The sequence below is a fragment of the Mycteria americana genome, chromosome 6, assembly GCF_035582795.1.
Source record: "Mycteria americana isolate JAX WOST 10 ecotype Jacksonville Zoo and Gardens chromosome 6, USCA_MyAme_1.0, whole genome shotgun sequence".
Taxonomy (NCBI): domain Eukaryota; kingdom Metazoa; phylum Chordata; class Aves; order Ciconiiformes; family Ciconiidae; genus Mycteria; species Mycteria americana.
Genome location: NC_134370.1, coordinates 24,779,069 through 24,805,677, shown reverse-complemented (window position 1 = coordinate 24,805,677; position 26,609 = coordinate 24,779,069). Strand labels below are relative to the sequence as shown.

Genomic DNA, 26,609 nt, shown 5'->3' with positions numbered 1-26,609 from the left:
CAGCGTGAGCTGTGTGCTGCTGCTGAAAGAGGCAGCCTTTCTTCTGTTTGTTCCCTCCTTGCACCAGCACGAATTCTTTATATAGTTACACGGTGAACCAGGTTAATGATGGATCAGTTCAGCTATCCAGTTCAGTACGCTGCTGCAGAAATGCTTGCACCAGCATCAGAAGCAAAGAGGATGCAGGGCCATTAGGAAACAGGCAGGGGAAGGATGGGACTGCAGCGTCTGCGAGCGTTAACGACAAAGGGACCTCCTGTACCTGCTGTTGGACGAATCTCCAACACAGGCAGTGCCAGAAGAGCGATCTCTTTATTCTTAGAGATACTCCCAAAAATCTGGCTTTATCGTACCTGTGGCCTTTTGAGTGAGGGAAGGTGAGGGGAATCAGTGCTATGGTGGAACCTTTAGCTCATACAGCTGTACTACTGGAATCCTCAATTTCAGTAGCTTGGCTAAGGAGTTGGAGATGCCACTGCATCTCTGTACAGCTGAATTACTAAAATACCATTTGAAGGGTAGATGGGCTTTTTGGAGGGAGCCGGAGGTTCTTCAGTTGAAACGGTGTCTTGCTGTGGTGCTAGCTTTGCTGGGGTGCGCTTGTCCTTCTTGTAGGAACTCTTCTAATGCAACATTCAGGAATTGTTATGCCTGTGAAATGTGTTTACTGGTAGACATGATCCAGACAGAAATGAAGACCAGCAGTGGCTAGCATTGCCTCTAGCAGGGAATTTTAATTTTCTCAAAGTGTGGACTTGATCTAATGGCGTTGTTTGCCCCCTCTCCTACAAGCCTCAGTTTCACTCTCTGAGGTGCAGTTACTGAACCCAAAATTTGAGTCTGAGATTGCTCTGATTTGTCTATTTAAAGCCACTGCATGGTTGAAGAGAATGTCACACAGTCTTAAGATTGCTTCTTGTCTACGTTGCGTCTCCCTTGTCGCTTTGGGAAGTAATTTCCTACGATTTGAGAGCTAGGCTGCAGGAGTGGGAGCGGGTTTCTCTGTGATCCCTCACAGTGTCATTGCCCACACAGTGAGTCACTGGTAATGCCTGAGTTCTTATTTTTAGTCCTGTTGCTGCTATCGGGCTGAAACCATTGGCCGGTAAGAGACTTAAGTGAGGAGGTAAACACGTTAATCTCCCTAGGCCTTCCCTCTCAGCTGCTGCCTCTGTGCCTTTGTGCATCTCAAGATGTAGCTCGTCCTGGACCATCAGGCAGAACGATGTCCCCTCCGTTCCATCAGGCGGAACGATGTCCCCTCCGTACCCTGGTGGGATGTTACTCAAACCTTTTCACTATTAAGCACTGGAGCTGGGAGGAATGCCCTCCGTACATGTGGGTTTGCACGCACAGGCAGGGCAGCGTGCTTTGTCTGCGATGAAGGCAAGCTGGGCAGGCTGTTACTTTCCCCCCCCGCACCTTTGCCATCAGGGCTTTTCAGGGAACATCCATTCTTTTCTGGGGTCCTATCACCACACCAGCTTTCCCTCTGTTCCCTCAGGAAGAGTCCTGAAACAAACGAACAGGATTATTTTGTATAAGCTTTCTGTAGCAATTGAAAGTCTGTCCCCTTTGGTGAGCTTTTGGAGTACCCTGTTGAATTCTTGGGCGAGGTCACTGGTGTGTCTCAGTTATATTGTAGGACTCTGATAACAGTTTGTGCATTCATTCTTAGGCTTCCTTTCTTACTTGCTTTCCTGACATGGTAAGGTAGTGGATATGGGAGTACTGGTGCTTCTTTGCCCAGTAGTGGGCTGGTGGTAGTGCAGACTGAATAGGGCGTTTTCTTTTGCCCCTTCCTTCTCGTGCCCTTTTTCCCAGCTACCTCTGATTCTGCAAAATGAACTAGTTTGCAGGTCCCAGGGTTCCGGCTCTTTGTTTTCTGTGCTTTTTCTGTTAGCATGTGCGTCTCCAACTTCAGGGAATCTTTTGCACAGATTTACACCATGTGAATTTTAAGGGAAGAAAGGATTGCGTTGAGCTGTTCTTTACTTTTGTTAACAGGTTAGATTATTTTTTAAATTATGTATTTTGAGGGGTTTGCTTGTGGAAGAGAAATGAAGGAAAGATAATAATCTGGTGGGGACTTTGCTCTTCTTCTAGCAACAGTACACCTGAGTCCGCATGGACCTTGTTGTTCCAGAAGTCCCAAAACACACATCCAAAGCTGGTAGCACTGTGTGATTATGGCTGATCTGCTTCACAGTTTCCGTGGCTCAGTGGCCTCAGGTAGCCAGCCGTAGCTCGTAATTTGAGTAAGGCTCAGACTCCCAAGCTCCTGGCAGTGTGCTGGTGGTACAACAAGCACATGCTTAACTTGGATGGAGTTCAGTCCTGTTGATTATGGCTCAGTTAGTGTCATTCTTCTGACCTTCCTGGTCCAAAGCCTTTTTCAGTTCTGTGCCCTCATTTTTGTTCCCACATGTGCCTTTGAGGGTGGCCCAATCTTTACAAAATTCAGAATAAAATTTTTGAAAACCTCTTTTCTTTCTGATACCTGCCATTCGGAGGGGAAAGGATGAAGTCCTGGGTGTTTGAGGCCTTCTGTTTTTCTTGGCAATCTCTTCTCTGGTACAATTTGAAAGCACTTTCTGACTGTCAGATCTGGGAGAACGTTAACTCAACCTAGGGATAGCATGCTCAAGTGGAGAGTTGAGGCATAAGTTGAACAAAGTAACTACCAGTATTGTCCCATCTTCTGGGTGATGTGATGTAGAAAGGCAGCTGAAGGGGGTGACCACAGTTTTGAATGTGAAGGTAGTGCTGCCAGCGTACTGAGGTGGGGGACCAGCCCTGTGGGAACAAGTTAGTCCTGCGTGTCACTGAACTTACCTGGATCTTCTCTGGAGGCTCTAAAACTTATGCAAAGCTGGCTCCTGTTTGTTTCCTCCCCTGTAGTGCTAGTTTTGAAATGCAGAGCTAGTGTGGGAGAGCAGGGCACCTGTGGTTGCCGGTAGCTTGTGCTTAGACACCACCATAATGGGAACTACTGTGTGCGTATTTGTAAATCTCTGCACCCATTGAGCTGGAGATTGGTACTTGACACTGCTTGCTCATTGCACTGAAAATGGAATTGGCTGTGGGCAGTGGAGTTGTGAGATATAAGTGTAATCACTTCACCCACATGTGCTGTGAGTTCCTGGAGCTGCTCTTCATGTGTCTCTCTCTTTTGATATGCCTTTCTATTATTACTGTATTATTATTACTGTGGAACTTGTCTCTGGATGTGTTCAGTGTTTGAGTGGGAAAATGCGCAGGACTGGACAAACAAAGCGTAACTAGAAATCTCTCACTGTGTCTGTATCTTTTCCCTCTTTCTCTCCATTCCTCTTATCCCACTTCTCCTAGTCTGTATACAAGTACTGAGTATCTGAAGCTGATGAAGAGAGAGCTTGGTCTCTCTGCTGGCTGTGTAGCAGAAGGTGCGATTGCAGCATGAAGGACATACTTCGCTAACTTTATTCTCGGTAGTGTAGAGATAATAGCATTGAAGTCACGGCGATGTGGATTTCAGTGTGGGCTAGCAACTTAGGCACATATGTAGGTGCCCAGCAGGCCTGTACAATTTGCGTTGAAGTCCATGAATCCTGCTATTACTACTCCTGCTAGTGAGTATAGCACTAACGTGGATATGTCTCTTCATGCTGTGATTAAACCTTTGATTGCAGAGTAGACACCTCCATAAAGCTTTGAGGCTCTTTTGCAAGGACAGAAGGTGCCCAGCAGGAACAATATCAGAAGCTGGGTGTCTGTCTCCTGCTTGTGAGTGCCAGCTCCAGAGGAAATGGTTATGCAGTTTGCTTATCACTTCAATTTTACTCCAGGTCTCACTGTGCTGCTGCACTTTTAAAGCTAAGGCCTTGGCTTCCCAGAGAACAGCTGCTTATGGTATCCCCTTGCACAGGTCTTGTTCACTAAAGCCCAGCCTCCTGGAACTTTTCCAGCCCCTAACCCTATGGAGAAAAACCTGTGTGACCACTTGAGTCCTTATAGGCAACAGCTTGTCTACAGTGCTGGGCGTGTCATCATCAGATCCTAGGGAAGGGTGATTTCTGTCCCCTCTCTTAATCGAGGTGAGGAGGCAGGTGGATGGAAGATGCTGGCGAGAGCCACCCATCTGTCTGTTGAGGGCAGGCCAGCAAAGAGAGGGCAGTGGAAAGCCTGGGGTTTTGATAGCCTATGTCTGTGCGAACTGTGGTGTGTTAGGGATGCTGGTGTTTTTAATGCCCTGGGGGTCAAGAAAGTTAGTACTGTGGCTGTGGTATGCCTGGGGAATTACTGTGACTTTCATGGCTTCTGAAATGTGAAAAAAGGATCTAAGAACTACAAAAGTGACCAAAAAGCCCAGTAGCCCATGTGTGCTGCAGCATATGCTTTGCTTTGCTCCTCCACACACCTTTCCTGCCAAAGGAATGCAAATGCAGCTGTGGCAGATGTATTCCTAGGGGCGCAGTTACACACCCCAGAAAACTCTGGGAGCTATTAGCTATGTTGGTTTGTAAGTCCCAGCAGCTGAGTTGTGGTTTGTCTGGGGGATTTTGGTTTGAAGAGGCCTTGATCTTATATATTCCCCCCCACCCCGAGTTCCAGAGAAAATTGTTCTTGGGAAGGTGACTCTGCTCTGCCCTGTGGATGTGTCAGCCCTGCAGCTCCCCAGGGCAGATGTCTGGAGTGCTGCAGAAGATAGAGGAGAACTGTGGGGACAGCAGGGCTGAGCCCAAGACCACCTTTGGTCTGATTCTTGAATCTGCTGCATCCCTGTGTGTTTTGGGTGGTGATGGACAGGTGTTGACAGCTGCATTTTGCTGGTGCTTGGGTCTTGACATAAGGCTCACCCACGATGCTGGCTGTGATCACTGCAGTGATGGCCATGCAGAAGTTATCCTCTTGTCCCTGCCAGAGACCCTGGTCCTGTGTCTGCTATATGCTTCCTCCAGTTCGCTGACCAAGTTTAAGAGCCTTTCCTCCTGTTCACTTGCAACCTCCCCAGCTGTAGATCTATCGAGCTGTTGTTCTAAATCATAAGGGTGTTTGCTCCCTCGCTGTGGACATCACCATAGATTTATTCTAGGCTGCCCTTAGCATCTCTTCTCGGGCTCTCTGAAGCTGGGTGTTGGACAGTGAAGGTAGTTTATCCTTGCTGGATGGGATGTAACTTTCCTGTGTCCATAGTGTGGTCAAGTGATGACTGGGAAAATCCTTGCTGACCTGTTCTGCAGGACCTGTGCAGCCTCTCTTTCTGGATTAGACAGAGACTTTCACCCAGGAGTAGAAAACAGCTTTTATGCAAAATGATGGCCCAGCCACCTTCTGTGGTTCCTTTGCAGTAGCCTCAGCTCCATTTGAGCTGCTGCTTCTGCTGGATGCTAGGGTGAAATTCTGTGCCTCATGGTGCAGTTCCCTCTCCCTCTTACTCTTCCCCAGGCACACATCCATAGATGCTCTACACTGTCCCCACTGTGGACATCCACTCTGAGCATTCAGTTTTCCAGTATTCCTGCTGCTCCTCAGTTGGATACAACTCTGGGTGTGCTGCCTGTGCTGTCCTTCTCCTTTTCAGCTGTGGTTTACAACTAGTGTGTTGTGCTCTGGACCTTGCTTCCCACTTGTGCAGGGAGGGTGGTAGTTCCTGTCTCTGCTCCTATGAAGCTGTGTAGCAGGAGATGAGAATTACCACCCAGCTTCTGAATGAGGCTGCAGCCAGAAGGGAGTTAGCCTCTGACGTGTGGATGATGGGATGGTGAACGCACATCACTGATGACACGTGGGCATAGGTTAAGAAGGTCAGGATAGCAAAGCAACATCTGCATAATCCCTTTGCTATTTTGTGTGAAGATGAATGAGTGGCTGGATGGGGGGAGGAGGCAGCAAAATCACTGTTAGCAGGGCAGTCATGAGTGTGGTTACAGGTTTGAGTTTGTTTTATTTTTTTAACAGGAATGAATAGACTTGTAGGACAGTAGCAGTAAAACATGCACTAAGCTGGCAGCCCTCTTCTCAGGGGTTCAAGAACTTCCAAGAATTTCTTGGATGAACTGGAGGCAGGTTCCCTGCAACTCGGAAGCTCTTGGAGAGTTGATAACAACTCAGCATTTGAAGGGACAGCTTATTTTTTCTGTGACAAGTCTTGCATTCCCCAGCCTGCCTGACCCTCCAGCTCCCTAGCATGTGAACATCTCTGCAGGTGCTGGCAGAAACACAGCCACTGCATTTCCTTGGTGCTCCCTCCATAGCAAGGGGCAGGTCCTGCTTGCCGCAGCCTTTCCCAATGGCCGTAGCCAGCACACGGGGAGGAGGTGTGCGGGAAGAGACAATTCCTGTCTGACTGCTGGAGATGAGGTGCACTCAGAGAGCTGGGGCATGCACAGAAGCTGTGCAGAAGTACATTGTAGTCCAGACACTTCAAACTGCCCTGGCTAGGGTAGAGTCCCTGTGTATTTTAGGCTTTCTGCAGCATGCTGTGACTTTAGGGAGGAAAAGAGGAGTGGTTGTCTTTGCAATACCTCTGAATTGCTTGCCTTGCACTCTTATCTTCCTTTGTGGATGAGCTTTCATGTGAGCAGTGACAGCTACTAGAGAAGCTGCAGCCTCAGTATTTTCCTGCGTCTTCCTCCCACCAGAGCTGGCAGTGCTGTTTTGATGTGTGTTTAATAGACCAAGCCCTGAGAGGCAGTGTAGGCCAGTGCTAATCGGAAGGATCTGTTTTCCACCTGCATCTTCCTAGTCAGTGTCTGTCAGAGAGCAGAAGGCAGCGCCTGGGTGGAGGGATGCGGGGACCTCCGCCGTCATGAGCGCTTTCTGGAATGAAGCGTGCAGTGACTGTGCTTTTGGGCACGGAGGCCTTGTCTCCCATGGAAGCCGGGAAGACAGAGCCCTCCTCTGCTCCCTCTGGAACAAAACCAGTGGATGACTAATGCACTCTTTGTAAATACAACTTATCCTATCAGTGACTAATAAAGGCTTTTTTTTTTTTTTTCCTTCCCCTCCTGTCTTGCTAAAATAAAAGCGGTTGCTCAGAGCAAGGCTGCTGATGGGATCGCTTTCCTCTTGTTTTATTTCACTTTTATCAGTGGTGTAGCAGGGGGTGCAGGGCTTTTACAAAAGGCAGCTTATTGCCCCTTTTCCTTATGTGAAGCCTAATTCCAGATGGTAATTTGTGTATTCATTTTTTGTTAGGGTCATGGCGCACTCCTAAACAGCAGTCTTCTGTTCCATATGCTGATCTTCGCTTCTCATACTGGAACCTGTGTCATGTCCACAATGTAGGAGAATCAAACCTTGCTTTAACTTTTTTGATAAAATCTTTGACAGTGTGCCGTTAGTCCTGTACATTTGGACCGTGCTCAGATGCTTGCTCCTGATTGTGCATCTGGTCCTTGCAAAGGGGCATCCCGTTTTTCTCTTGGCACTGTACCAACAGACAGCTTCCAGCCTGGAGGTTAGGAAGCTTGTGGGCTTGCTAAAAGCTCTTGGAGAAAGCTTATTGTTCTAGCACCATGCTGTCTGGCCCTTGCAGGTACACACAGTATGCTAACAAGCTACCCAAAAGAACCAGAAACAATATTCACCAAGATGTGTATGGAGATACTACTCATATGTTTGGTAAGTGCATTATTAAAAAGTAGGACTTGTAATTCAATAGAAAGCTTAGTTTTAGATGGAAATTGTATATAAAATAGAAAAATTGTAACACAGAAGTTCTCGGAACCCTGCTCTGTGAATTACTTCCATGGTCCCAAAGGTTATTCATCATCGGACACAGATCTGTGAGGGACTTGAACAAGAACGCTCTTGAGTGCTGTCTTGGATTTGGCAAGAGATTCCATAAAAGCCTGTGCTTGTCACATTGACCTTTTCTGAAAAGAAATCTAGAAAACTGCTTGTAAGTTTGGTCAGTTTGTTTTGCACCTCAAATATATTGCTATTTTCAAGGCAGCAAGGACAGGAAAGGTTATCTTACTGCCATCAAATACTGTCCTTCCAGCTCTGTCTTTTGAACCTCCTGGAGGGAGCAAGGGAGAGCAGTACTTGGTGAGACCATGCGTCCTCTTTGGAGGATGCCATCAAGTGTATCTTTCTCCTTCCCTGTCTTTCTCCTTCCCTGTCTGTGCAAACCAGCCTCTGTCGCATTCATCTGGCACTTCTATGGCTGCTAGAGCAGTAGTTTGCATGTCACTGCAATGTTACAAAAGAGGATTTTCAAGAAATTGTCTTTTTTACTTTTTAAAATTTTTTTTTTTAGTCCTTTGTCTGGCGGCAGGGTGCCTATTTTTCTCTCTTTTGCTGTGCAGCTCCCATCCTGCCCTTCCCCCCAGCCAGATCATGACCTGTTCTCTTTGGTCGCTCTCCCTGCCTGTCCTGGTATGACACCAGGTCTTCACTGCAGCTTTCCCCACCCCCTCTTTATATCCAGCTTATAGCCGGCCTTAGTTGCTACTCCTGTGGCAGGGTGGCTGCTTGCTTTTGCCTACACTTGCACTTGCAGGTCTCCTGGGTGCTTGCAGAAGTGGAGATAGCCAAGTGCCATGTGTCTGCCTGACTTCCACAGGTCGTCAGCAGTGACCCTCAGCTGTCTTTCGCGTACCTTCTGAATTAAGATTTATGTGAAGTTACTTGCTGACTTTACTATAAAGAGCCAAAGTATGCGTTTTCATCTATAGGCCTTTTCAGTTTGTTGTTTATGTTTCAAAATGAAAAATTGTTTTATTTAAAAGCACAAATCTATTAGTTAAAATGTAAAGTAAGGAAGAAGTCCACAAGTATGGTGAGGTGGGAGGAGTGTAAGAGGGAAACTTGGACTTCAGAAGTAAGAAATTTGTGCTGGAATCGGACATTAAATCAAACTCTGGTCACTAAAAGGAAACATATTTGCTGTTTAAAACCTAGCATAATTGCTGGTAGCAGAACAGCATCAAGCTGTTCCTCCTAAAAATGTTTCTTTCTCCGAAGAACATAGACCCCTGCTCTGTTCCACACAGGCTCAACAATCCTAGTGACTTCCTCCTCCCAGAGACCTTTTATCTCTGAGTTCTTGGGCTCCCTGGCAGCTCAGTGAGGAATCTCTTGCCCCCGGTCCCAGAGTTTGGCTAAAGAAATGCCACTTTCAGATATGACAAAGGGTGTTCGATTGCACAAGCAGGACCTGAGCCAGTTGAAATAAATCTGCCTCTAGCACAGATGTATAAACACTGGGGCACGTGACATATGTTCTGTGCTCAGGAGCCAGATGCTCAGGGAAGTTAAGCTGAGATTACACTAGAGTGGTATTGGATGGACCAAGTTGACCGATAGAAAGAAATAAAGAAGTCTTCCCAGGTCTTCAAATCCACTGGTTGATTTGTCCATTGCTGTGTTTCTACGTGATGTTTTGGAACGCAGTAGAATGGGAAGCTGCTTTCCTCTGGCTCTCCATAGTTCGTTTAGTCCCTGGACCACTTCCTTTACAGCAGGGATGTGCTGTGTTTTAGGATACCTTTGCCAGAGCTGGGTGGGAGACAGGCTTTTTTCAGGGGCGACATCTTTCCATTTTCAGGAGACTTTAGAGGCCTCATGAATACATCGTGTCTTGGGCTGGCCTGTTTTTTGGCACATGGGCATTGCTAGCCAGACGGTTGCTTGGAAGGGGCAGCAGCATTGGGTGCTTCAGGAGAATCAACGGGCTGGAGTACCCAGCTGGAGACTGAACAGAGTACTCCCATGACTAGCATAGTCAATTTGCTTTGCCTATCTTAGGGCAGGATAGGCAGCACTTCATGTCTTGACCACTCTGTTTCATTCATTCTCTTGCTCTGTTTCTCAGTGTGAGCTGTGTTGGTCTGAAGGCAGAAATGATCATCTCTTTCCTCTTCACTTGCTAGTATTGCAGTAAATGAGTTCAGATACGCTTGTTTTGGCTGCAGGTTCTTTAGGGAAACCTGGCATCAAAGCATTCAAGGAGTCCTGCCTGTCTAGGGAGCTGTAGAAAGACTGCGCAAATAGTTTAAACTGTTGACCTTTCCTCGATATTTAATCAGTGACCCTTTATGAAGCTATTGCACGTATGTATACTTGGTAGGATTTGCTTTTACTCCAGGTTGAGACAGGTGCCCTATGCAGCATCTTACTTTCTGCCTTGTGCTGCTCTCTCTTCTGTGCATATTCCTTGCTTTTAACTGTGTGTGACAACACTGTAATCCTTCCATCTTTTGTCTTAAAAGTTATAGACAAGGAAGCTTTGCAGGTGCATCTTAAATGATGGGGCTTTTTGTGGTAGGGAGTGGGAAAACCACTGTAAGATATGGCTTCAGGCCAGAGGAATAGATGGATTAGGCAAAGGAGAAGCTGTTCTTCTATTTCTTTGCGTTCCCTGAACTACTTATGATAACGGTTTGGAGGAGAAGCCAGTGCTATCTCAGGCAATTATAACTGTGAGAACACCCATGTTTTACTCGGGGTCCTGTGTGTTTTGTCATTTCACAACCAAGAGTCATGGGGGAAGTTTTCGGAGTTGTGTGACGTAGAAGATGGAATTTACAAATTGGAAATTTTAACATAATTAGCCTGAAACTTAGAGTTTGTGGCCTGACCCTTTTTTCTTGGTGTGAATATCAGCTAGCAAGCTTCTGTTGTTGAAATCCTCAGCATCCAGCATGTACACCAGAGTTGCAGATGCAGAAAATGGAGACTCTCTCTTTTCCTTCAAGGTTCTTTTCCTTTTCTCTCCCCACTCGTTACGGCGTGTTTGTACACTTACGAAACTGAGGGAAAGAAAGCTGCTACATACTCAGTGGGTGAGGATAGTTAAAACTTTAATAGGTCTCCCATAGGGATTGCATTAGGCACTACAGGATTTACTTAAAACCCTCCATTCTTAAAACACTGACTGATTTTACTGCAGGATTTGCAGCTGTGGTGCCTCAGTATTACAGCACTTGAGGCTTTCTTTTGTGTTGTAGAGATCTAACTAGCTGGAGTGTCTGTTTTAAACAGGTTCCCTGTCCTTGGTGCATCTGTAGGGGAGACATTACACATGTGATTTAGACTTGATATGATTAGCTCTTAATTCCGATGAGTTTTGTGCTTTGGGTAGTTAGCGGGCTTACTGCTGCCTTCTTCCTAAACTTCAGCACTTGAGGTAAGGTGGTCCTGATGTGATCCACCAGAACTTGTTGCTTGGATGGTACAGGTGAGCAGCCAGTACTGTAAACAAACTAATGCCCGTACAGGGACAAGAAATGACTTCCTACACAGTGTCTTCATCGCTATTTTTATTTTATTACCTATTTACTTTCACTTTTTTTTCAATCTTTTCTTAATCTAAAAGGGGGAGCTTTATATTGCATCCTTACCTGCCTGAGATCCCAGCCCTTGAGGGGGTACTTCTGAAAGCAGGAGCAAGGACAAGAAGGGACATAAAAGTCTATCAGAGCCGTACGGGAACCTTGGAGACCTACTGGCTGTGGTGACTACTTCTCCTGCTTGCACACTTGCACAGAGATTGCATTGTTTAGTGCGGGCTCTGTGCCCGCCAGGAGATGAGCAGCAGGGATGCTGTGGGCTTAAGAGTTGGTTTGCGGCACCCATCATCGGCTGGCAGCAGCGTTTATCTAGGCCAGCAGGGATGCAGGGAGCGAGTGACTCAGTCAAGGATTCATGTGCGCTCTCCCCCTCTCCTCCCCCCGTCGCAGCTGTGGCTTGGTCATCAGCCATTTGGGAACTAGCAGCTTTATTTGGTTGCTGTTTGCAGTGGGCAGTTTCTGTTAAGGTTGTTAATTTTATCAACTGCCTTGGAAGCTCAACTGACTTCAGAGAAGACTTAAAATTGCCTTTTCTGCCTCTCTTCTCCTTCCCTGCTCATAGGGCTGCCGCCCAAACAGCTGATCTGGCACTGGACTCGGCTGAGGAGGTGAGAACAAGCAGATGGGCTGGAGGCAGAAACTTCCTAAGCTGATCAGCCGACAGCATGGTCACTGTTTCGGATGGTGGCTGATGTCGTTAGGCTGAATGCCCTCTCCGGGCACCACCTTGGCTGTGGCGACTGGAGGGTCTGATGGCTCTGCTCCAGCTGAACAGAGAAACACGTTTCATGGCGTGATGGAAGAATGAATGTGGGAACAGTGTGAAGTACAGGAAATTCTTCAAATAATTGTAAAATGGAAAACTGATCACTTTGTGATCACAACAGTTGGTAAACTTGTCAGAGGTTACCAGGCTTACTTTCTGTTGAACTGTGAGTGACATGGTCAGTAGTGCTCCAGGCTGCTGCTGAGGGTTATGGCCCGTGAAGGAGAACAGCCTGCCCTGGGCAGCCACCGTGCTGTCCTTTGCCCCTTTCACCAAGGCCAATGAGTCTCATCTCTGAGCTGGGCTTTCCCTTCTCACGTGATCCCATTTTCCTTGCGCTGCTCTTTTTGGTGGGTGCTCTGTCCTTCCCATGCTCCATACTTTTTCTTGTGGCTTTGGCTTCCCTCTGGACACTTCTTTAGTCATCTTTGTCTCCTGTCTGTGTTCCTGGCTACAAGTGCCGTTAATGTTTTTCTTTCAGAAGCACATTTTACGCTTGCATTTACTAGGGCCTGGAGGACACTCTTTCTAGGCCTTCCTGCCCGCTGGCTGCTGTCGCTTCAGATGCTGGCTGTGTTGGACATAAGCAGCTTGGGAGACTCGCTGTCCCTAAGCCCTGAACAGTGCCGCCTGCCCTGCCACTGCCCCCCTCCCCTGCTGGGTCACGGGACCTGGGAACCTCTTTTTGCTGCAGAGACCGGTCCTACAGCACAGATGAATACTTTCTTTTTTTTTTTTTTTTTTTTTGGTAGGTAAAGGGCTGTATGCCTGTTTTCCCATGTTCCTCAGCTTTCCGGTGAGCTGTGTGAGCTATGTATTTCTATGCTGGGGCTGTAGCAGTATCTTCACAATATACGGTATTCAGCCATCTGTGGTTGTCCTCTGCCTGCCGTGCTGAAGGACTGGAGTATTTGGATACAGTGCTTGACAGAAGAACTGAAGAAGAGGAGAGAGGCTGAGGAAGGGGCAGGGATAACTTCTGCTAGAGTTCACCTTGAAATGGAGAAAGCAGTTTTGGTGATAGGATGAGCAGCGTCCCAAGTCTCATCTGGCTGTACCAGCTGTCCAGGTAGAGATGGCAAAAAAGGAACCATAAGGAGACTTTTGTTTACCATGCTGCTTGCTAGGAATGGTGGCTGTTGGGGAGCCTCTTTTAACAGGGCTTGCTGCAGTCTGGGTCCCACTTTTGTGCTCCATGGAGCTCATATGGCACTCCAGAGGCTTCTCAGGCGCTGGCCATGGGAGACCATGCTCTGCTGTCTTTTTTTGGTTTGAAATTCAACTTGTGTGGGTCAAAGTAACATTTGTAGGGCGGAAGTGCTCCTTTTAGGTCAGAGCTTGAGGCTGTCTGGTGGGTAGCATGGGCAGCTTTCTCTGCCGCTATTCCTCATTTGTGTGTTCTGTAGAAATAGGAGGGTTTACTCTTAAGTCATGTTGGCTCAACTTCTTCACCACCACCCCATTAAAACCCAATCTCAACAGAGAAAGTTGCTTTGTAGATATCACTGTTAGTCCTTTAATAACTGTTTCCCTGCATTTTCTTTCTCCTTCTGACACACCTTCCTTTCCCCTCTCATTTTTTGCTTGGGATAGGCAGCAATTTACAGATCTGCATGCTTTGAGATAACATGAGAGCTATGGTTTCAAGCCCTCGTCCTCAGTCTTTGTTTGTCGATCAGTATATGTGGTGGACTTAATCAGTGAGGATTGCTGTTCTGGGTATGTTGTCTGTTAATCAGCGAATCTGGCCATCTCTTGAGATTTGGTAAGTGTCTATCATCTCGATATGGTACTGTGGAATTCAATGCCAGAATGCACCACATAATTTAGATCCAAACAATAGCAAAAGGCTTGGGGGAAAAAAACCTGTAGATGGCCTTAAAATTAGTATTACGGTAATGTAGCAGCATTAAATGCCCCCAGGCAAACAAGATCTAAACTGATCTAGCCAGGAGCATTAAACATTCATCAAAACAAGAAATAAACTTAGCCAGAGAATAAATCAAAACTGTAGCATAACAGCTGCTTTTTTTGGAAAAGATGCAAGTCAAGTGCCTCTTTCCCTGGAAATCTGAAAGCAGGCACAATGATAGGGCAGGGCGACTACTTTCAAGCTGTTGTGCTTGCCAGACAGGCCAGATCTGGAGCTTCCACATGAAGGAAGCTGTTTTCAGGCTGTGCTCTTGTCAAGTGCAATGCAGGCTTTGTTGGGTGGCAGTTCCACCCAAACAGGCTAAATGTTGTTTTTTAATTTTTTTTTTCCCCCACTTCCGAACACTGGACCTTATAATAAAAATCCATTAGGTCCTAGTATGGCATTGAGGTAGAGTTTCATGCTTCCCAGAGTGAGATATGATGAGGTATCACAGCAGTGCTAATGCTGCCCCTATCAGGTTTTGCTTTGAGAGACTACTCAAAATCCATTAGATTTGAACTGCATTGTTTCTATCTTCATTTCTCTTTCTGCAGAAGGATGAAAAAGTGGTAGTGAGAGGCTTGAATTCCAAAGATCTGAGTTTGTTCACAGATTCGTCACTGACATGGTCTCTGTTTTCAGTACCTCTGCTTTTCTCCTCTATCTCTTTAAAGATAGGGGAAAAAAAGCTTGTGCTTCAGGGGCTTTCAGGCTGCATAGTAAATGTTTGCTACACACCTAGAGATTCTCCATCAAAAGATGCTATGGAAGTAGTTGTTCTTCTATGGGGATTTTTTGTTTGTTTTCGAACCTAATTTTTTTTCCCCCCATTTAAGTATTTGTCTTCTAAAAATTTGCCAGAATTTCTATTTTCCCAAACTATCTGCTTGTGGTCTGCAGGTTTAGGGACAATTAAAGAGAGCTCTGCCAAGTGCACCTAAGAAAAACATTATTGCACAACTCTGTGTGAGCTAAGAGACACCACCATGCATATTGTCCTGTGCATCGCATTGCAGAAAGCGTGTGGAACCCCTCTAAAATTTAGACTGTATGTTTATTTCAAAAATCACTTGTCCCTTCTTAATCTCTGCGAAAGCATGTTGGGATGCTGTTTATTTAATCACGCATTCTACAGCCAGCCTCTTCGATCTGAAACACTCCCCCCCCAGCTTTCTAACCAAAAAAAAAATGTAGTGGTGTGTGTATAAGTTAGCATTGTAACTGCAGCCTCCTGCCTCTTAATCCCCTAACCCACAACCTCTACCTTTGTGTGCGAGAGACCACAGCATGCTGTCTGTAACACTGCCCCAGACCTCAAGCTCAGAGATGCAGGTGGACCCTCGAGTTGCCATGTCAGGACATCAGATGTCGTTTGCACTGCAGCATTTCTTGGGGCTCTCGTGCTTTCAGAGGGGTAGGAGGAACCACCCCAACACCTGTGGAGCAGCAAAGCATGCTCCTCCCTTCTGCTCTACCTTTAATACTGTATTTTTTAATTTTTCCCGCCACAAGTTTACCACGACCCATCGCTGTTCTATGGGAAAGATCAGCTCCTTGCACGTAAGCCTTCAGACGACCAGCTGGGGTGTGAGGCTGGTGTCTCACCTCTTCTCTGACTTCAAGGTTGGCTGTAGTCACATGAGATGCCAGACTCTCCTCTTGAGCATTTGCTCTGCATCTCTGCGATGAGAGCGTCAGGGGGAAGGGGTTGGTGGTGAAGGAGGGGTGTGGGGGGAGATTCTGCTCTTGGTCTCATGGAGTTGCTGGTAAGCTGGTCACATGAAACAAAAAATACATCAGCTCCCCTCCCCCATGCACTGGCGTGTTTCTTGGCTCTGCACCCAAACTAGCAGCTGAGCACGTGATTTACTTGTAAAATGCAGTTTAAAAAAAAATGGTGCCATTGCAGATGGGAAACCAGGGATGGGAGGGCTGGACTGGGGCTGCCCTGTGTGGGGCCGGGGGCTGCCGGGGAAGGGAAGGGGTATGTCTCCCTGCTGAGTTGCAGGAGGCTGGGGGGACACGGTGCTGTGGGACATGGGCTTGGGGGGACGTGTGCTGCAGGATGTGGGGCTGCAGAGGAAAGTGCGAGCTGGAGGGGAACGTGCTGAACCGCAGCCCTGCTGGGGAAGAAGGGGGGGGCTGCGTGTGGGGCAGGGGGAAGGAAGAGGAGGGCTCTGGTGCAGGGGTGGGGTGCAGGTGGTATGGGGGCTGCGTTTTGAGAGTTAGGCTAGGCAAGTGCTCTGAACTGAAGGTCGTCTGACGGGATATGAGGTCTGAAGTGACCGCGACAGAGGGTTGTACTAATTTTTGCTCTGTTTTGGTGCAAGAAAGGGGAAGTTGTTTGACCATTCAAAGCTGTGGAGCTCAGCATCTTCTGGTTTGAAAACTTCGTTCCTTTTGCTAGTTGTGACTGTATCCCACAGCTCTGCCTTTCTCTGGGATGTAGGCTCTCTTAAGCTTTTGAAATTACACTAACCCAGTATGCCCAAGGAGAGCTAAAATAGGCCATTATGCTCATCACAAACCTGGTGGGAGCCTTCAAGCAAATGCCCTGCCAGGCTGGACAGCACGGCAGTTGCACCATTCTTGGGGGGAGTACAATTACACCACATTTCTTCCTGTGGCAGGACTGTGGCTGGTGCAGTTAACGCCTCCTGGCCGCAGCAGATAAAACGAGACAAAAGAATTCCTGCCCTTTGCTGTGCTTATATCGGCCTGTCAGTGTTTGTGGTCAGTGATCTCCATTGCTTCAGGTCAGGAGGAAGGTGGCTGCGTTTTTGTTGTTGTCAACTAGAGGATGTATTGCTTCAGAGGGGAGCTACAATGTGCTGCTGCAGGAATGGTTCCCAGTACCTCGCACTGCAGCGCTGGCTCTCCTTGTGTTTCATCCCACCCTGAGCAAGGAGGAAGTCTTGTAGAAGCAAGAAATGGCACTCTTTGCAGTAGCCAATGGAGCAGGTGGAGTTGGTGAATTGGTGGGTAGTTTTAATGGTCAATTGGTAGAATTCATGATTATTGCAGCAGGCTGTAGGTACCGACTTCTGTAGCCATAGGTGTTAACCTAGCACACAGTTTGGAAGGTAACCTCAGTGGAGAAGCATTTCCTTCCTACCTGTTCACCACCAAATCTGGAAGGGATGTTCCCTCAATGACTTGCCTCCATCACAGTGGCACAAAATAAGCTAGCAGGAAAAGCTAGCAGGCTAGCAGGAAAAAAGAGGGGGAATGAAATTCAGGTCAGAGGCTCTTGGAAATTCTTCATTGGTTTTTAATAACTAAAGTAACTAGTTGATGGGAAAAGCAAACACAGAATAAAGCAGAGTTGGCACACGCCTTGTATATCCCACTGGCAACATGGGAAGGATGACAGGGGAGATGAAGAGACATTTATCTTGCCAGCAAGAGGAACTGGTATGCCCTGAGAGGAGATGTGGACCAGAAGCAGGGCTTGTACGTGAGGGATGGCACGTGTGTCATGTCAGAGATTATTGAAGACTTTGACTGAGGTCTGAATGGTGCTTTGGCCTGTGTTGGTTGTTCTGTAGGCAGATATCCTCCACCCTCCTAATGCAGTCATGGTGCTGGCTCATTTTTCAGTGGGTGCATTGACAGTGAGGCTTCAGGCTGAATCCACTGGGCTCTACTTGGCCGATTGCATTTGGCTGAATAAGACTGGGAACAGCTTTCGAAACAGCCTGAAGAGCAGGGGCTCTGGGGGCCTGTGGCTTGTGGGGAAGGATGCATCAGGTGGAGTGGGAGTAGTGGATGCTGTGGAGGGATGTCTCATCAAGGGGTTTACAAAATCCCACTCTGAGTGCGGTAGCAAACTCAGAAGAAGGTCCATGGCCCAGATTCTGAGTTGATCTCAAATGGGAAGCCAAGGACTATGCCTATAGTGGATGGCTGGGGTGCTTGCCCCTTCCCTTTCTATATATTGGTGCATGCATATGCGTTCAGGTTTCATGTTGCTTTGCAGTGCTGGCTTTGGTCAAACCGTGGGATCTGCTGAAGGCAGGAACCTAAGCTGAATGGTGGGACTTCTCTCCGAGAGAGAAAACATCCAATCTGGCTTTATCTGTGCCTTTGTAGGCAAGGAATGGCATGTCAGGCTTGAGCACGCTTAACCCCTGTGTGTTCACATCGTTAACTGTGACCAAGATGACTCTCACCTATAGCTGTGAGCCTGCGCTGATTCAGTAATTTGACCTCCTTTGACTCTTGAAGTTCCTGGAAAGTTGCTGGTGTCTGCGAGAGCCCAAGCTCCCCCACTTCTTAATGTGCACATCAGGTTGCTTTTCTTCTGCTTTATAATGTATACAATAGGTAATACTCAGGGTAGGCATTCCTGCTGAAAGCAAGAGGACAGGAATTCTCCTTCCCTTACCAGGTCCACCTGCTGGATAACCCAAAGAAAAAATATTGGATGGGTTGTTTGCTGATAAACTGAAAAATATGCACGTGAAAAGAAAAGGCAGCTTTGAATGACACTGAGTGTAGAAACTGCAACGGTGAAGGTGCACACTATGACTTTTTTTAAAAGATCTGTCTCTTTTAGGTATTTTTAATACCTTCTTTCCTTTTGCCGCTGTTGTACACATGCTTATATCTGCCTTCAGTTAGATTATCTTTGCAAAGTAAGTACAAGGTAATGAAATACTGGAAAAGAGAATAAATCTCCCTGGCCCACTCTTCAGGGTGCTTGTCGGAGATACAAATATAATTACTTAAAGCATCTTGACTTCTACTCTGTGGTGTTGATAGTGTAATTTCTGCATTACTTGAATGAAAAAGTGGAAACCAAGTGTTCTAAGTTCGTGTCATTTGTTCCTTTTATTTTGTTTTCTTTTTCCAGTACAGTAATACCAAGGGGTTCACAGATACTAGTGTGTGGAAACACAGGTTGTTACCAACTGTGTGTGCTTTCTGGCTGTCGTTAAGATCCATGTGTGTATGTACTTTTAGGGGTAGTATTACACTTTTACACATGGAATTGTTTGTTTCTGGGAGGTTGGGAGAGCGTGGGAAAAGGCTGTTACAAGGTAATAATATTAGTGGGTTTGCTAGAGGAAAGGCTTTGTCAGAAAGTACGTCTGCCGGCATTTCTTGAAAGAAGTCTTGTATTTGTTTATTGTGTCCTGTTGGCACTTGAACCTCCTCCTTTGTCAGTAGCTGAAGGCAAGTGATGAGGATTTCACTACCGTCTTGTTTCTCTACCTTTTACTGGGTGAGAAAAGTGGAGCTTTGCTGTTTCATCTTCACTTGCTCGCTCCAGCCCTGTCTTCCCCTTGGTGACTTTATGACTCTTGCACGGTTGCTGCTGCCGAGATGCTGGTGGTGGTGGTGGCAGGGGATGGGTGCCCCTCTGCCCTCGCGCTTGGGACGTCGTGCCACTGGGGTCGTTCTGCAGTGGGAGGCTGGAAAACAGACTTTGGCTTTCAGAAATGCCACCTGCAATGGGGGTAGTACGCTGTTACAGATCTATTAATTCTGGCTGGTCTTTGAAATGGCAATGTAGAAACACTGAAATGGAAATGTCAAAGTCCTGAGCTGCAAATAGCTGGAGGGAGGGAGGGAGAGCATTTGGGAAGTGTCATTATATGCTTATTTTCTTTATATTTTTCTTTAGGCATCTGCTGCTAGCTCTTGTCAGAAAGGATATACAGAATCTACTGGGGCCTCTGGTCATTCTTAAGGCCTAGGATGATTTTTTTGTTTGTTTCTACTAACTTCTGCAGAAGGGGAAATGGTGGTGATCTGAGACTTCCTGGTGTTCATGTTTAAAGTGGTGGAGTGGCATGGCATACTGTCCTGTGCCACCCTATTGCAAATGCTGAGAGATCTCAGCTGTTCTGTAGCACAGTCTTGTTGAAAAAATAAGAGCGTATGGGGGAAAGTCTGTGGCTTGAAGTGCAGGATGAGGGAGCTAGCTCTCTTCTGCTGGGAATGTCTCAGAGAGGAAGTTTAAATTTAAACAAGCAAAGAAAAGCACGAAGGAACCTGAAGGCTCAGGCTAGTCTCATACTACTACAAAACGTACTTGATGCACATTCGATTTCTGTCTTGAAGCAACTCAAATGATACCTTAGCAGCTGGCACCAATTGACTATCTCCCGGAATTGGCATGATGACAGCAATCAAACTGAATTTATTGCTTTGGGTTTGATTCCTCTTCCGGACTCTCCCCATTCTCAGAAATGTAATCTAGAATGTGTTCCCACAGGAATGACAGAATCAAGCCTACGCTAACAGCAATGATAGAGCATGGTCCTAGTGCAGGATGAAGACAGGTGGACTGTAGTATTGAGCAGCCGGGTTGTATATTCCAGTTGAGAGCAGGAAGATTATGTATTGGTAAAGGGAGGAGCAAGGTTTTTTCCTTCATGACACCATTTCTCATCAAACAGAGATGATTCACAACTAAGTGTTTGTTTTGTTGCTGCTTCTTTTTACTGCATTTGGGAAGGAATCTGCCTTCCCATTGGGGTGGCTAAACTTTTTGGCTGCTAAAACTTGCCCCCCCCGCCCCCCTTTTTTTTTTTTCCTTAAGGCAAGTGTACTAAATAAAGAGCAAGCTTTAGCCACAGGACCTCAGTATAGCTGCAGTTTGGTCAAGTAAGCCAGGAAATGCTGCAGTGGGTGTGCTCCTTTGCACGTGGAACCGTTTTGAAACGGTGCTATGTTTCTAATGCTTGTTGAAGAAAGTATGGTAGAATTAACGTTTTCCACCTGGTTTTCTGGTAGGTGTGAAATTAATCACTTTCACTGATAAATCTTGGCTTGATTTATTTCAGTAACTGTTTTGGCCACTCTTTCAATGAGTTTTTAATGCTGTCTTCTGCTTGCCAGGAGAAGGAACTACCTGTGATAGGTGTGGTTTTGCTGACGTTTGTTCCTAGAGCAATAAATGTCAGTGTTCCTTGGGCAGGTGGAGGGGATGGGTTGCAAAGGGCACATCTCTTTCAACCTCCCCAGTCACTGGTCCTTTGAGGAGCTTGCGGCAAGACTCTGGCTAGAAAGCGTGTTTGCGTGGCAGCTGCCTGCAGCTGAAACAAAACCCCTCTCCGCATCTCTTGGGAGCGGGAGTCAGTCAGGGCATCATAGCAATGTCTGAAGCCGGGAGGGTTTCGTGCAGGGTGGCAGCGTCGGCACCTGACACCTGACCATCTTCTCCTGCTCCCCGGCTCAAGTTCGGCCCTCGCCCCGCTTGCCTGGGACTGATCTCCTTTTTGGGTTTGTTGCAGGTGTCTTTCTCCAGACTCTGCCTTTTGCTAGCGTACCTCAGCTTCACGCAGACGAGCCTCCCTGTGCTTCCCTGGCAGCCCCTGCTCCTCAGCACAGCTTCCTAACAGGCTGATTAGGCACCGTGACTTTTTTCTTCATCTGTTTTTTTTGTTGTTGTTATGTAAATGTTCACTTGACAGCTGCAGACTACTGGGATTTGTAGATGTCCCGTGCCCTGTCTGTGTGTCTGAAAATGTTCTCCTCCAGGCCTCGGGTACCCTTGAATGAGAAAGACCTGGTGAGGAAAAACCTCCTGCAAAGCAGCTACGCATGTAGTGGCTAGAGTAGAAAACCGGGAAGTGATTCCCTGGAGAAGAAAGGAGCCCAGAAGTTGGGCCTTACATTATTCATCCATCTCTGCCACCGCATCTTTGGGGCAACAGACTGAAGTGGTCAGACAATGAAAGGTTTTTCTTACAAAAGAGGAAGAAATGCGCATCAATATAAAAGTAGTCATATTCCCCACCCTGCTGGAGATAGCCAGGTTTTTGTGAAGTAAAGTTTTCTGCATTTTGTTTTTTATTTCTGTTGGATACACCTTTCTTCTACATCACGTTATCCTGTTTATCTGCTGAAGTTTGATGCATTTAGGACATACAGGCCAAATTATCATGGTTTTGGTCCGCTGTCTTCTGTACTCAGGCAGGGTTGTTTTTGTTCTAACCTGCTCAGTTAGAGATTCTTACGCTTGTGACGTTATTAATTGTGCATGGCCACTTCTGTCCATCCGTTGTGCACAAGCAGTCCTGTCCCAGTGAATGGACTGCATGTTTGCATTATATGAAGCAGTTTCATTTTTGCAGGTCCTTAACTCTCACAAATGATGCTAACACAATCATTCTTGTTTGCTATTAAAGTAAATCCCTAGACAAATCAAAACCCAACCCAAAGAAATCCCAGTTCTCTGAACAGGCAGTTTCTTATTGGGTATATTCTGAAGAAACCCAGTATTAACATTACTAGAATGACACTTAGTGCAGTATTTGCAGAGCAATAATGTTAAAGGTACTTGTGTTAAATGTAGTCTCAAATGCTGAACCAAGATGCAGAAATCGTATCATATAAAGGACTGATAAAGAGAAATAGATATTCACACCTTATTTTGTGTATCAAACACAAGAAAGTTTTCCTCTGCTGTTTTTAAGCACCATCTCCTTAAACATTTACATTTGCTACAAAAGAGCTAGGTAGACTGCACTTTTCTGTCCATGTAGATACTCATTGCTTCAAACTGTATAGAGAAGAATTGTCCAAATAGCAAGATTCTCTTTTTTTTTTTTTTTTTTTTTTTTTTTTTTTGGCTGGAAAACAGTAAATGAATATTAGATGAGTGTTTGTAATATCCTGTACTTAAGTTTTAAGCATCAGCTATTGTTCAGGGCTAGACAGCTCTGTAACATAGCAGGAAAAGAGCTTAATGAAATCCAATATTTGGAAGCAGGAGGTAGATGAATTCAGACTTGGAATGGCAGTGCTAAATTTTAACAGGAAGGATAACTACCATTTGGAGTAACTTCTGTGGGTGTATAGCTTTATTTATCACTTGAAGTCTTGAATGTGAACCTTTATGTTTTTTAAAGGGTATACTGTGTTTTAGGCAAATTATGGAAGTTGCTGATTGAATTTCATAGTTTGTGAAAGGTGGGAAATAAGCCTAATGTCCCAGGCGTGGGATCCTGTAAGGTAGGTCAGATGTGTTGCTGTGTTTCTGTTAGCTACGAGGTGTACTTCCACTGTGCATTAAGAATAAACACCTTCCGTCCATAAACGGCTTGCAGAAATAAGTTTGATCTTTTGGGCAGAGGGAGGCGAAATTATTTGCTTTGCAAGCTCTTGGTAAGGCAGGGATCTGAACCCACGTGGTCTTTTCATTGTTATTCTAATACAGTTAAGAATACTTCACAGTTTTAAGGTTCGGTGAGACCCCGTATAAGACGTGTTACAGCCCAGTCTCTGACTGCTCTGCTGGACTCAGAATTTTGTTTTTTTTCTGTCTCCTACTGGGAATAATCATTGTTAGACCAGAGAGAGGCAGAAAAATTCCAGCTCCCTGTTTATTCCTTCAGCATTTAGGTACGGGGTTGTTCCCCCCCAGGTACCAAATCGGCTCTGCCGCTGATCCCTGGAACGAGAGTCAAATGCTACACTGTGCCAAAGGCCACCGCGCGATGAAGAAAGTTTTAAAAAGGGGCTCTCTTTGGGGATGGGGTGGGGGGGCTCTTTTCAAGTCACAAGTTGGGCTGTGTTCTGGTGCCGCCTGCAACGGGATGGATGACCCTGCAGGAACGGGGTCCGTGATCCTGCAGGACCCGCGGCAGGAAGCCCGCCCAGCCTGACCTTTCGCTGCTCTCGGTTGCGGTGGCTGGCTGCTGCGGGCTGGTGCTCCCCAGGCTGGAGCGTGCTTTCTCTCTGCGAGTTGTGCTTGAGTTTGCCTGTTTTGTTGCCCTGGAGACAGAAGAGTGTGGTATGCTTTTCCCCCTGACCAGAAATAGTTTCCTGTACCTTGTGACCGGAGTGCTGTACTCCTCCTCTGGTCTCCGGCCAGGCTGTGTGGTGCTGGAGGGACGGGGTGTGGGGTGATGACCTCTTGTCACAAGTTCTGGTGTGGCGGCTGCCCATGATCACTAGCTGCCCTGCCCGCTCCCCTCCCTCTGCACCGTGGTGTAGGGTTTCAGGGGAGCAATTGCTCTTGATTTACATCTCCCCTGGCATTTTGATGGTTATGTCATTTTGTTTGAGCCTTGCTCCTGTCAGCTGTCTGTCCTGGCTGTCAGGACTCGGTGGCTGAGTAGCACGTGGTGAACTCTTACCTCTTCTTCCCCCTTTGCTCAGCTGTTTTTGCTGTCTGCTTCCCTGTGTCCTTGTACTTGGGAACAGATTCTCAGCAAGTGTAACTGCACACGAGGGCAACGTGATCCGGGTGGATGAAGGATCCCCTTCTGTAGGAGTTCCAAGTAGAGCTGGGAGAGTAAGCGGGGAATTTGCAAGACCCAGGCGTGCAAGCGGGCTGTGGATAGTTTATCTTAAACTGTTGTCCTGCTGTGAGAATCTGGCCAGAGTGCCGAGTATGCAGCACAGTCTGTTACCCTGCAACTGTGTTTTGCAAAGCTTCATTTGTGAGAGATGCTGCTAAAAGGGAAGCCAAGGCACCCCCACCCCTCCCCAGCAATGCAGGTGAGACAGCACTTGCACTGCACCAAGGCCTCGGGAGCATGGAAGCTCTCCAGGCTTTCTTGCTGCCTGCTGCTTTATTGGAGAGTGGTTCTGGCATAGAACTGTAAAATATATGCAACAACAACAATAATTTCCAGGACTGAGAAGGAGGGAGAGATGAAAGGAGTAATTTACCTTCCCCCATCCCTGAACAGTAGCAGATGAGGATGTAAGCACATCTCAGCCCTATAAAATATTAATTGGGACATTTTCTACAGTTCAGCAGTGAGAAAGAAGACAGAAATCCTGCAGTGCCCTGAGCTGCTGCTATTCCCAGCCTGGGAGAGAAAAGTGTTCCGAGCAGAGATCTGGTTCGGTCTCCGTCTTCTGCTCGTGGAGAAGAGAACAGTTGCCCAAAGCCTTCCTTTACAAAGGGAAGGGAAGACCATGCAGAGACCATGGAGCTGCATAGGCTGTTCTCAGGCAGGGCACTGCAGTGTGGCTTTGTTGAAGTGGGTCTCTAGTGGGTTTCCTATAAATTGGAGGATGCTGCATTCCTACCAGTGGTCTGCTGAGTAGCCCAACCAGCCAAGGGTCCTGCTTACTTACTCCTGTGGTCTTGTGTGTCACAGGGGATGCAGAGGTGTGTTTTCAAGCCTGTGTGCTGAAGAGCTGCTACAGAAGAAATGTCAAGAGCAGACAGGGACTGCTGCTTCCCCTCGCTATGTTCTTTTGATGGCTAGACTGGGGAGGAAGGGCAGTCCTTGCTTCTTGCCACTTTCTAGGCACCTGCATCCCCAAAAGTCTAGCATTTAGTAGCTGCCAGCGCTGTCTAAAAGATTTGCCTCCTTCAGATCCTTTCAGTGAATCTGTGCTTGTCCAATGTCAGCATTTTGCTTGAGAGTGTGGGGGCTTCATAGTGAATGTTCACAATTCAGTCATTGCCGTAGTGAAAAATCTTCTGTCTGAGCCTCAGTGGCTAAAAGGCCTCCTGCTTCTTGGCTGAGGTGGGCAGAGCTGCTCTAGCTCCCTCTCCTTTCCTTGCACTCACGCATGTTACATTTCTAGGGAGGAGAAACAATTTTTTACTCTCCTTGATATTTTTTTCTTTAATCCAGATGACAGTCGCGCTCGAACTGATGTTGCCTTTGGGCTGAAATAAGCATACTTAGCATTTGGGCAGAACTTCTCGCCTGGAGATCTCGAAGTGCTTGATCAGCATTTCACCAGCGAGTCCACCCATGGGTACTGAAGTACAGTTACCTTTACGGTTCACTGGAGCTGGCAGAGGTCCCCACTTCATGTGATGGCTCTGCACTAGCAGGAGCTCTGTATTTCTCCCTCCTACTCTGCCCTTCTTCGCCAGTGTTTCTCTGGAGTGGAAGCAGGTCCTTTTCCCATTTCATGTGGGCTGTTTCTTCAGAGACTTTTCCTCCTCCTCTCCAGCCTTGGAGAAGGGGGTAGGTCTCAGAAGGGATGTCACTGGAAGTGGCTTTGCATATTTGTGAGGCTGACAGAAGAGCAGTGTCTTTGACTCTGCTGCTACTCACTTTGAATCCAAGGAGGGAATATCAGTTTAGTGCTAGCTCTGTAGCAGGAGCGGAGGTCCTCCTGCACCCTCGGCTGCATAGCCCTCTCCTGAAATGGCTGTGAGGTTTTGGGACACAGTTGTGTTCCAGCCCTCTGGATGTCTGCTGTGTTCCTTTCTCTGTTGAATATGAACAAGAGCTTAGTTCAGAGTTGTGGTGCTTAACGCCTTGTTTCTTTTTCTCTTTCAGATCACCAGAAACTGGAACGTGAAGCTCGAATCTGCCGACTTTTAAAGCATCCAAATATTGGTAAACCTCCTTGGGCTCAGAGGGATGGGGTTGAGAGAGGAGTAATGTGCCTCATCTAGCGCACTGCAAGAGAGCAGATGTATTCTGAATGTTCACAACTCATCGGACTTGCCTGTTGAAATCACCTCAGTTTCTCTCTCTGACAAATTCTGCATATGACCCTGTCCCATTCCTTAGCATCCTGGCACAGGTGTTCACCAAAGTGTGCTGTGTTCCCATCTGCTCGCCTGCGCAGAGCTCTCCCTGCTCTTTGGGTGATGCGTGACTCTTGTCTGCTCATCTGACATTCTGCAATGGGAGTGAGCTGTTGTGTTTGCTTTCCCCACACCTGTCTTCTGTTTCCTCTTCTTGGCACTTTTTGACTTACCTGTTTG

General features: G+C 46.9%; 1 protein-coding gene across 5 annotated transcripts in view; it reads left to right on the top strand.

Annotated features, from left to right (window-relative positions):
* The window catches only part of CAMK2G (calcium/calmodulin dependent protein kinase II gamma), a 125,896-nt gene that overhangs the window by 30,767 nt on the left and 68,520 nt on the right, over positions 1-26,609 (top strand). For 4 of the 5 annotated variants that reach the window (XM_075505118.1, XM_075505120.1, XM_075505121.1 and 1 more), the window contains exon 3: positions 26,176-26,235. The exons of the other annotated variant lie outside the window; for it this stretch is intronic. In XM_075505118.1, coding sequence (XP_075361233.1) covers positions 26,176-26,235 — 60 coding nt within the window. The remainder of the gene's footprint in view (positions 1-26,175; positions 26,236-26,609) is intronic. 5 annotated transcript variants of the gene reach the window in all.